At 46.7% G+C, this 12,022-nt stretch overlaps 1 protein-coding gene across 1 annotated transcript in view; it reads right to left on the bottom strand.

Moving 5' to 3' along the window:
* LOC147637542 (uncharacterized) overlaps positions 1 to 10,761 on the bottom strand; it is a 79,589-nt gene extending 68,828 nt beyond the window's left edge. Inside the window, exons 1-2 of the mRNA XM_086798906.1 lie at positions 10,678 to 10,761; positions 10,481 to 10,590 (exon numbers count right to left, since the gene is read on the bottom strand). Coding sequence (XP_086655032.1) covers positions 10,481 to 10,576 — 96 coding nt within the window. The 5' untranslated portion in view covers positions 10,577 to 10,590; positions 10,678 to 10,761. The remainder of the gene's footprint in view (positions 1 to 10,480; positions 10,591 to 10,677) is intronic.
* Between the last annotated feature and the right edge of the window lie 1,261 nt (positions 10,762 to 12,022).

Here is a 12,022-nt window from a genome sequence, read left to right as displayed (position 1 = left end):
TCCACTCTGTGCACTCTTTCATGGTATCATCGCTCCCGGTTCAGTGACTCCCTTTGCTGCCCCAGATTCAGCCCTATTTACAGCCCCTTCACCTCTGCGTTTTTCTCAGATTTGCAGCCCTCTAGTTGCTGCGTTTTCTGGACAGCTTCTACTGATTGCTTTCCCTTCAGTTTGGCTTCATCGCTTGCAGCCAGAAGGTAATTTTCTCATTAGCGTTTTACTTCTACTTGGAGTTTGGATCTAGGCGGCCTGTTTTTTCAGGACAGCAGCCCAGTGGGCTATCTTTGCTCACAGCTTCTGAGGGGGATTTGTCTCCTATTGCTTCGCCTCCGACTCTTTCTTCGTCAACCAGTGACGAGGATGTGTTGCTAGTCTCTTTGCCTTCTATGGAGGAGCCTACTTCTATGCTGTGTGATGCTATTGAGGAGGCTACTACTACTTCAGTTACCACTACTATGAATGTTCCTATTTCCCTTACTCTGTGTGAGGATTCTGGATTGTGGTCAAGTGTGTCCGTGTGTTGGGACAGCAATGTTGCTGCCCAGCCCCTGAAAAACAGTCGCCTGAGAACCCTGGAAGGTGCCACCAGAAGAGCAGGTATGCTGCCCTGAAAAAAACGCCCCTGTTAGGCCGCCTAGAGGCTGCCAACTGATGCCTTGATGAAGAGGGACTGCAGCCCACTGAATTGGGGATGAGTCAGCCCTTGATTGACCTGAAACGCAAGCTTCAACGCATGAAAAAACACAGATCTGTCCACAGGCTGAAAACCGCAGAAATCAAGAGGTAGAGGAGGGAGCATCCAACGCTGCAATCACCGGCGCTCTGATACCATGATAGAATGTGCAACGGAAGAAGGGAAAGTGGAAACACAGGAGAGAGAGTGAGAGAGAGAGATGGAGAGGAAACACAGGTGAGAACCTGCTCTCAATATCATCACCAAAAGGAATACATGTCCTAAGCAAGAGGGGAGAACCTCGTATGTAAGGGACTGCAGCTAGACAAGCTAGGCAAGCAATGAATATGTGAGGGAGGCATGCCGGCTATATATACACCTACATGAAGGCAGCCGACAGGAGATAAAGTGCCTCCACGACTGGGAAAAATACCCAAGACCATAAATGGGGAATAAATATGGGTAAAATATATGTGAGGGGTGACCAGCCCCTCTGACTAACATGGTCAGCCCTAGAGGCTAAAATAGGACACCAAATAGGAAGCCAGCAAGTAGGGGATGATGTCTAACACCCGAGTTCTTACATCTGGCGATGCCGACCTTCGGGGAGGATGCTATTGTACAGCATTTGGCTACTCTTGGTTCAGAGTTGGAGCGGATGGACTCTTTCTTTTGAGGGTATTATCTTCTTGGAGCTACAGGCTTTTAGGGATTTTTGTGGCACTGTGTTTACATTTGGGTTTGGCACCGATATTTGGAGCAGCACGACGCAGCCCACTTGTTTATTTTCTTCTAGAGGAGCAGTGTACTTGGCAGCTTGTTCTCTTGCTTTTGTAGCTGAGTTGCTGTGGAGATTGCTTGTGGAGCTCTCCTGGTACCTTTTGTTGCTGCATTCTTTTGTCTTTGATAGAGGACGACTTCTTCGGCTTCTCGGAGTTTGTTCAACATCTGGTGCTGAGAGGGGATGTTAGCACATTCATCCCTAGTTTCTACCCATTTTTGGTGTCCTTTTAGTTCCTTTTGCATGGCCCTTGATTGTGGGCTTGCCACCCGTATTTTATATATTTTTCTGGGATTTTTCCCAGCCCGTATGGTTTTTTCCCAATCGGCCAGCTATTGATGTCCAGTCGGCCAGCACTCCCCACCTATAAATAGGTGGACTGGCCTCTCAATTTTGTATCTTGTCTTGTATATCTTTTGCTCCCTCACTTAGACTACTTGTGTCTCTTGCTTGGGACTGTATTGCTTCAGTATATTTAACATAGTTGCTCCATATCTCTCTCTCTTGCACTCTCTATTCAGCACACTCTAGTGCTCTATTGCTTCCGCTCTGTGCACTCTTTCACACTCTACACCGATTCGGTTCCTCTTCCTAGAGGCAATGTGGCTATAGGTACTCCAAAGTTGCTCCAAGCAAGAGGAGCTAATGGCCTGGCTAAGTATGCAGATGGCTGCCATCCGAACCAAAGTCCTCCCACCATAGAGCAGCACCAACTTTGGAGCGGTCAATATGTGCATCATGACAGCCATAGGAGCCATGAAATGACCTGTACAAGGAAAGCTGGTCCCTGATCTTGCGCCTAACCGATGCATCAGGCACAAGACGGTCCAAGATGATCCTCCATCCAGCACTCACCTCCCGATCGCTCTCCTACTTGTGCCTTGGAATTTTGGGTCCACCACATAAGCTACTGCATGCAATGGAGAGTACTAGGAATTCCACCTTCCTAGACACAAGGCATGGATCTCCTCGTATCTGTCTTCGTCAGGCACGAAGTCTTTCAACTTCTCTATCAACTGAGATGGATCCCTGGCTGATTCGTCCCAAACTGGGCTCACATGGGACCAGTTCACCATCCCAGGTCGTCCTGCACCTTCTGTACAGAAATGTCTACGTGGCATCCAAGTGCGGGATGCACGTGACAATACATACCTTGGAGGATAGGCCCACTCCACCGTAAGCACATCCGCGCTCTTCCCGGTGCCAGATGCATCATGAGATGAGATGAAGTACATCTCTCCGCGGGAATATGCAACCACGCCATGAATACTCCTCTTGCGGGTGTCACTCCATCCATCCACAACGAGACTCCGTTCCTCTCCCACCCGCTTTGTGTTGTCGGCCGCTTGCTCTACAATGTGCTTCTCCTTCTCGAGCAATGTAGTGCGCAAGCTCTCGGATGAGGGGAGCGTATAGGTTGAGCCATACTCCCCAATCTTCTTAACCATGACCTTGAAGTATTTCGACCTATTCAAGAAAGCAATTTACTAATGAGAAGGGGACTAGGATGATGAAAATATGAATGATGAATTGGCAATGATCGATTGCACTTACCTAGCTGCTTGAAAAGCAATGTGATCGTGGAAGAAGAAGCGGACCACCGCCATATCCACCTCCTCCTTCAACTTGGGGTTCCAATTCTCCCCAAGTGTAGATTGTCGCCGTGGGCCACGTAATGGTTGAGAGGCCGTGGAGATGGAGGGTGCCGGCGTCGTGGATGGAAAAACATTCCGACTTGATGGTGAAGATGATGGCGTGCATGATCCTGATCCACCACATGACTCCATTGTAGAGGCTTGAGTTCCTCTCCCCATCGTTGTGGGATCCACGGCCACTCATCGTGTCCTTGCCGCTTCGACCGCCTCGTAGACGGCAAGCTTGTCAAGAAGTTCCCATCTCTTCTCGGGCGTGATATTCATGCAAAACCTCACCTCATGACCACCCTCATGCAAGAGGTGGGCTCGCACTTTGTCGGCGCCACCCGTTCACCGGTACGGGCAAAGCTTGCATGCCCATGGCCGAGAACCACCTCCATCAGCGGATGGGGTGTAGTTAACCTCCTCCCAACATGTCCATCCCGTTGTCCTTATACGGGAAGCCCTCGAATGTGAGGAGGATGCCATGGTTGAAGATGGCTTGAGCCTTGAGCAATGAGAGAGAGAGAGAGAGAGAGAGAGAGAGAGAGAGCCTAGAGGCCTAGAGGCTTGGAAGTTGGAAGACTCAAGAGGCTTGAGGGAGAGGTGAGAGAAAGAGAGAGAGTCTAGATAGTAGAGAGTAGGGCCTTGTGTGAGAGGCTTGGAAGTTGAAAGTTACTATTTAGAAGAAGCTTGAGGGAGAGAGACTAGAGAGAGTAGATACACTCATAGAGTGTAGCTTGAGGCTTAGAGGCTTGAAAGTTGAGAGAGAGAGAGAGAGAGAGAGAGAGAGTTGCTTGAACTTTGAAAAGTTGGAAGGGGTGTGTGTGTGCTTGTAGCCTTGGAGCCTTGTTCTTATATAGATATTAGATAGGCAAGAGAGAGGCAAGGGCCAAGGCCGAAGGCCCCAAGGCTCAAGCCTAAAGGCCAAGCCTCAAGGCAAGAGAGAGGCAAGGGCCAAGCCTCAAGGCCCAAGCCTCAAAGGCTCAAGGCCAAGCCTCAAGGCAAGAGAGAGGCAAGGGCCAAGCCTCAAGGCCCAAGCCTCAAAGGCTCAAGGCCTCCCCAAATGGCTAGAAACGGGCAAGAAAAAACCAGTCTGACTGCGCGCAACGGCTCCCTGCCGTCCCCCACAGCCATCCCCTTCACTGTCCCTTGTGAGGGACGCCTCCAGGGGGACATCCGACCGTCCCCTGCTGTCCCCATTGCTGAACAGCGTCCCTCCGTTCCAACAGTCCGTCCCTTCCGACCCCTGTGACTATGTCATCAACGGTGGAAGCCGGAACATGCTCATCAAAAACCACATCTCTGCTGACGACGACCTTGTTCCTCTCCAAATCATACAGCCTGTATCCCTTGGAAAAAGAGTTATATTCCACAAAAACAAGCTTCTGGGACTTTGAGTCAAGCTTTCCCCTCTGCTTCTTTGGAATGTGAACATATGCATCACTCCCAAACACAGGGAAATGGGAGACATCTGGTTTCATGCCAAAGTACGCCTCAAAGAGAGTCATGTTCGGTACTAAAGTCGTCGGAGAACAATTGAGGATATGGACAGCCGTAGCCACAATCTCTCCCCAAAGTGGACAAGGAAGATCACGATGCTCCAACATCGTCCTCGCCATCTCCACCATAGTCATGTTCTTACGCTCAACTACTCCATTCTCTGAAGGCGAACCTGTATTGGCCAGCTCCCGCTTGATGCCATGTTCCGCACAAATGCATTGGAAGAAAACTCTCCTCCTTTGTCAGCCCTAAGAGTCTTTATCTGCAAGCCAGACTCTTTCTCCACCATCACGATGCTCCAACATCGTCCTCACCATCTCCACCATAGTCATGTTCTTACGCTCAACTACTCCATTCTCTGAAGGCGAACCAGTATTGGCCAACTCTCGCTTGATGCCATGTTCCGCACAAAACCGCACAAATGCATTGGAAGAAAACTCTCCTCCTTTGTCAGCCCTAAGAGTCTTTATCTGCAAGCCAGACTCTTTCTCCACCATCACATGCCACTCCTTGAACCGCGCAAAAGCTTGGTCCTTTTGGGAAAGGAAATAAACCCAAGTGAATCTGCTACAATCATCAAGCAGCATAAAATACAAAGAACCTCCCAAGGATGGTGTCTGCATAGGTCCATACAAGTCAGTGTGTACCAACTCCAAAGGTTTCGAAGCCCGCCTAGAAGCCTGCTTCGGAAAAGATTCCCTATGTTGCTTACCACGAATGCAAGAACTACAGCGTCCTTGCCTGCTACCAACATCTGGCAAGCCAACCACCATCTGGTCCCGTAAAGCTCACCATAGCGCATCCACATTCAAGTGGCCAAACCGAAAGTACCACAAGTCACCAATCTGAGAGCCTGTAAGAGAGGAGAGTGCTGAGAGTTTGTATGTACCGTTCTCCACTCCGCCTTCCCAAACAACCTGGCATGTCTCTCTGTCCCGTAGAGCAACAGAATGCTCCTCAAACTCCACCTGGAAGCCAGTCTTGCAAACCTCATGCACTGACAACAGATGAAAACCAAGTGCGGGGACATAAAGAACACGAGAGTAATGCTTCCCCCCTTTGCCATCGGGAATGATCTCCATCGTGCCCTCACTGTGAATCGGTATGGTGGAATTGTCGCCAATGAAAATGCGACCTGATTGCCGTTTAAGATCCTATAAGAAATCACAGGAAGGAGTCATGTGCCTAGGCCCTAGAAGCACCACTATCAAGAATCCATTTCCAAGTATGCCTGGCGGTGAAGCCAAATGTCTCCTCGCTCGAAGAAGATGAAGCATCTGTGTCCAAAATCTCCTAGTGCACAAAGGCTGGAGTCTTTGCAGCTGAAGCTGAAGAATCAGCACTCTTCTTGTTATTCCCCTTGGGACACTTCCTCCAATAGTGGCCTTTCTCGCCACAATCGTTACAGGTCTGCTCGGCCTTCAATTTCTCACGGTCTGAATCCGGCTTCTTCTCAGAAGACTTCTCCAATGAAGACTTCCCTTTTCCCTTGTTGTTATTGTTACGGCCTTTTGACCGCTGGCCTGTCGAGTCCTGAGAACCTCCGCCCTGTGGAGGGTTCGAAAATCGCTCTTCCTGGTCCAAGACCATTGGCACAAGCTCCTCCCACGTGATGGTGCTGAGCCTGCCACTGGTGATCAAAGAGGAGTAAAATGCTGAGTACTGAGAGGGCAAATGGGACAACAATGTGATGGCCATATCCTCTGAAAATATCTCTTTCCCTGCCTGGAGAACCTCTTGCTGAAGAGCCCGCAACTTGTTGATGTGCTCCCGCATCGTCGACAACTTTGCAAGATTCATCATCCGCATCTGAACTTCCAAGGAGATTCTCTTCATGGGTGATACCCTGTTGTACAAAGAAGCCAAATGCTGCCAAATCCCTCTGGCCAGCGTCAAATGCTTTATGTGATTGATCACCTGTGGTGTGCAATTTAGGAAGATGAAAGAACGGACGCGGGCATTGACATAATCCCATAACTGTGCTTGAGCCTCCCATTCCATCCGTATAGAGGGTAACTCCCTGTCTTCCAACTCCGGCCGTGGAACCCCAACAACAATGAAATCAGCCAAGTCATAAGACTCCAAAATGGACTCCATCATTACCTTCCATATGCCGTAGTTGTTCCCGTCCAACTGTCGATCCACTGGGAACGTGGGGAGTGTTGGGATCTTCACGTGCTTCTCAGCCATCTCAAGCAAGTCTATCATCTCAAGGGTTCACAAGGTCTTGTGAAGGGAGGGTCGGTGGGAAAAAAAAAAGAAGAAGAAGAAGAGGCTGCAAATAATATGCAAGGTGGCTGTCCAACGGTGATGGCCGCCTTCTACCCGATCTCCAAGTCCCGTACAGCCCAAACAATCTCCAATCAGCACCTCAAATCATCAAACCCTCAATGTCCCACTGTCTCCAAGCTTCAAGCCACCTGGGACTCTGATACCATGTCAGAATGCACAGCGGAAGTGAAGACAACTGCTGTAGAGAGCAAAACGCAAATGAAAGAGAGAGAGAGAAGATGTGTAACTTTGCTGTATACACCAAAGAAAATCCCAGAATGACAAGTGAGAAGTGTGGGGCAAGGGGGCCATTTTATATGGCCCTAGGCTGCTGGTCGGCCAGCCTAATACAGGCCAATAGCATCCCATGCTCACGACCAGCCAATGGGCAGCCCCCGACCAGCAAATAAGCAATGACCACGTGCCTGAAGTCGGCCAGGACACCTGACCAAGTCGAGTACCAGAGCAACAGTCGGCCAGCTTCTAAGGACAGCCGACAACCCTCCATATCTTTGGGAAAAATGGGAAAATACATGGAGAGTGAAGAAAAATGGGAAAACAGTTAAACGGGCGGGCACACCCACAACAGAGGCCCTGGTATAGTGTACAGACAGGAGATGATTGCTAACAGTGTGTCCATTGGTGTGAACAGCCCTTATTTAGGTCTAAAAGATAAGGCTTGATACCTATAAAAGCATGTCTTGAGGTGTTTATTCATAAACATGAGTATCATTTGAGTTGTGCAAACTTGCTCTCTCTTGGCTTGAGTATCTCCTCTCTCTCTCCCTCTTACTTTCTATCTCTTCATCTTGTACGACCATTGACATGGCTTAAACTTTCTTCTCTATCCTTGCTTCATCTCTCTTCTACACACTCCACCATGATGATGATATTTCACCCTCCATAGCTCCTCCTGGGATACCCTGACACTTCACACAGGTTATTATGCCACGCGCACGACGCTGCCAGGTCACAAAACTTGCACTTCCATTTCTCAAACCCACACTTATCATATTTTGACAGCTTAATGATATATTCCCATGCGGAGGCATATTGTGCCTACCTCAAATATAAGTCGTAGCAGATCCACCGGGGTCAGAGAGGCACGTTTGGATGATGAAATCGACAAAACATGCAGGCAACAAAGGAAGTTTCTGTGCAAGGTGGCTACAAAGATGCTTTTTTTTTTTTGCTCTGCTATACACGGATCGCTACTAGATTAGGGCCCAGACATTTTAAAAGAATTGTTTGAAAAAATCCAGGTTTTAAACGAACAAAACATTTCATGCCCTGGTTGGGATTTGAAATGTATTCCATTGCTACTATGGGCTAGAGTGGCTATGACGTTACACCAAAGGAACCTACACTCATAAGAAAGACCTCTAGATTTGCACCAGCAATTGGTGTGAAAGTCTAGACCCCCACAATGGTGGCCTTCACTCAGCCAGGAAAGGAGTCCCGCTTGCTAGAGTGTTTTGTTTCAAAAATTTGTCTCACAGTGAACAAGACCAGCAGCTACTTGCCATCTTACAGGGAAAGAGGTCCCATGATATGATTATGGACCATTAGAGCTCCCATTATTGCTACCTCTGAAGCTAGAGAAACAAGCCTTCATCTTGACTCAACTGAGAGATACAAGCATTTTTCTTGCATTAAATTTAGAGATGCAATCCTTTATCATGCCCTCCATTTAGAGAAACAAGCTTTGACCTTGCCCACGGTCTCATGTTAGATCCAAGACAAGATAAAGGCTGAAAGAGCAAAATTGAGGCTTGTTTCTAGTAGGAAAGAAAGGTTGGCTTGTGCCTCGCAAAAGGGCAAGAAGCTTGATTCTCATAGGAGAGCAAGATTGGCTTGTCCCTCGTAACAGGGCAGGAAATTGTAAGGCGTGCTTCTAATAGAAGAGCAAGACTGGCTCAGGCCTCACAACAGGGCAAGCAGTTATGAGGGTTGCTTCTTGTAGGAGAGCAAGATTGGCTTGTGTCACGTAAGTGCGCAAACGTTATGAGCCTTGCCTCTCACAGGAGAGAAAGATTGGCTTGTCCCTCGTAACAGGGCAGGAAATTGTAAGGCGTGCTTCTCATAGAAGAGAAAGACTGGCTCAGGCCTCACAACAGGGCAAGCAGTTACGAGGGTTGCTTCTTGTACGAGAGCAAGATTGGCTTGTGTCACGTAAGAGCGCAAACGTTATAAGCCTTGCCTCTCACACGAGAGCAAGATTGATGTGCACTAAAGGAAAAAGCATAAGGTCCTATCAGTGTGGAAAGGAAAGGTTGTAAAGCACATGCCGCGCCCGTGAACAGCTGCTTAGAAGCTGGAGGGGATGTCACAAGACAACTCAAGAGAAAACAGTGAGCCCACAAGTTATTGGAGATAATGGAGTCAAATCAATGAACTCGCCCAGGATGTCATTTTGAATCTCGCTTGCTTCTGATGACTGTAGACCCATAGATCCAACAAGCAAAGCGGACACAAAAGATTGAAGAAAAGGAAAGCAAGAAGTCTGGGTCATTGCGTGTTAAGAAACGAAAAGCATCTGAATCCTTGAAACTGGAGGTCAAGTAAAAAAACAAAAGTTTAAAATAATTGATTTACAAAAGTAGGAAAAGTAAAAACAAGTTTTTAAAAAAGGAAAAGCACAAACTATATTTATCAGACACAGGAATCTTCACATCTGCATTGGGCACTTTTGTTTAGCCTCTGGAGCTGTTGGGTTTTCAATCTCAGAAACTGAGGAGCCAGTCTGAAGATACTTTACATGGATTTCTAGGGGGAACTAACAGTACTTGGGCTGCCAGATTGGTATCCTGCAAGGTACTTGGGCTGCCAGGTTGGTATAGACATCACTCCAACTCAGCCGTTTGCAGCAATCTTGAAGAGTATTGGGAAGAATTTGGTTATTGGAGCTCTATTAGACAACTAGATTGGAGGTGGTGGTGAATCAGGTGCTCCTTGCCCCACAGCATGGTACATAGGGGGTTAAAGGATATATGCACTGGTCCAAACAGGATAGAGGGCCAGCCTCTTTTATTGGTGCATGGAAGGCCTTCAACGGCCTCTCCCCACAGTTACAGAGAGAGAGCTTGACTGCAGGGCTTCATGGTGTTGAAAGGAGAATGGCACAAATTGATTCCACCATCCTCTTGACATTTAGAGGAACAGAGAAGATACCCGTGTCTTCTCACACACAAGTGCACACCTTCAGACCATTGGAATCCATTAGAATCAGGATGCAGATACTTCAATCTACTCCATAGAGAGAGGAGTTGTGAGAGTTGTGGCAGTTGTGGGACAGCAAGACAAACATTGATTTATAGACCCCTCTCCACATACAGGATGCAGTCAATCTTGGAGACTTTGAACGTTGAGTGGATGACGGAATGATGAGTTGGGTTTTGATAATCAGAAGCTTTTTCTGTTACTCTTTGCAAGCATGATTGTCACAATTATTTTCTGATCATTTCAGTAAACCTAGTTTCATTGGGCTTCGCATTCCACCAGCATGGCAGTCCTAATCTACTATCTTTCATAAATGTATTGCATTTTGTTCTATAAATTCATAATTAACCACTTGCACAATTTCTCCAAGTTTACGAATGCAAAAATTCTGATGAGTACCTGCCATTCTGTAAGAGGATCTTCATGTTTCAACATCTCACTGGAATTAGAACTAGCTATGCGAGCTCCAGGGGGCTCTTGCCATTGATCATCCATTTTTCTAACAAATCCTTCATCAGATTGAAAGAGGCAATTAGGTTCGCAGATGGATGTTTTAATCAATATGATCATCACCTTCAATACTGTCTTTTGTTTACCTTTAATTAGTGGTAAAAAGAACCTCAAATCAAGGATCAAAATGATTGATCTAGACAAGAATATAGCCTCAAATTTTCAGACCTATACATGTAGAAGAAGGTAGATGAGGACACATTAAATTAGGCTTTGCAATTATAATAACAATTATTAGTTGATAAGATGAGTGAGTTTTATTGCCATCTAAGCAGAATTTCCCCTCTTTAAAAAACACTAAAAAAAATTATAAGAAGATATGCAGGGTTATTTCAATACTTGAATTGTCTTGCAAATGGGGTCATACATTATAAATGATCTGCAATACTAGGCCACTGATTCAGTGTTAAGCTAAGGAACGTTGCCGTTCTTGAGAACCTAATGAGGCAAAAGACACTTGTTACCTAGCACCACCAAGTGACACAGCCATGATTAGTATGGCTATGCACAGGAAGGACCTTCGTGCATGATATAAACCTTCTGATATCTATATATAATAAAGCAAGGTGCAACTTGGATGTCGAGTCAGTCTTTTTGTAACTGTCTGGTTTCTTTGGGGTGGCCTTCGAAGGTGATGGCTTGTGTTGTCGTGTTACAATGCCCAGAGAACGCCTACGACAAGCTCTCCATGCGATATTGTGAGAGGTGAGTTGCATAGTATCATATATGGAAGCCTTGATCATATATTACAGTTAACTATGAGATTATTGCAAAAACAGAGAAGATAGGGGAGAGAGATACACCAAACACTCAACTCTGTCCCAAAAACCCCTGAAGAGCCCCCACCTTGCGGTGTATTTGCTTATATTATGAAGTTGAGATGAGTACAATACAGATCCTTGTCCTGCACCTTAGGATATCTCCTTCCTTTCCTTGATGAAACTCCCACCTTGGTACCTAGAATGAACAATAGCCAGTCTTTTTGCTCCGAATATGTAATGTAAACTACCTTGTTCTACAATTGTTTGCTTGCCATTGCTCCTTCGCTGAAGTGGACTCAATGCCATCTCAGATACTCCTGTGATGATTCGCTGGATTGTTCCCAAGCCAGGAAAGATGAGGAATGCGGGACATGGAGAGGCCTATTTATAGGGCACATTTTGCACCCTTCTACTGGTCGACCTGCTCAAGAATGATGGAAAACAAGGGTTTCAATTACAGACATACACATTAGGGTTTACAGAACTTAGGGTTTCTGTGACAGGCACAGAACACAGTACTTTTCGGTGTAAATTAGGGTTCGAGAGACAGTAGAGATCAGGTAAATTTGAAAAGAAATTATTTATTGGAAGAAAAATAAAAGGGACGCTAAAGATCTAAGTAGGTAGGAGGGTACCTGTTGAAGAAAGGAGTTGTAGCAGCACTCTTCTT

The sequence above is a fragment of the Cibotium barometz genome, chromosome 6 (genome assembly GCF_041138505.1).
Source record: "Cibotium barometz isolate CiBa-2024 chromosome 6, ASM4113850v1, whole genome shotgun sequence".
NCBI lineage: Eukaryota > Viridiplantae > Streptophyta > Polypodiopsida > Cyatheales > Cibotiaceae > Cibotium > Cibotium barometz.
Note: the sequence above shows the minus strand (reverse complement) of the source record. Positions and strands in the feature narration are given on the sequence as shown.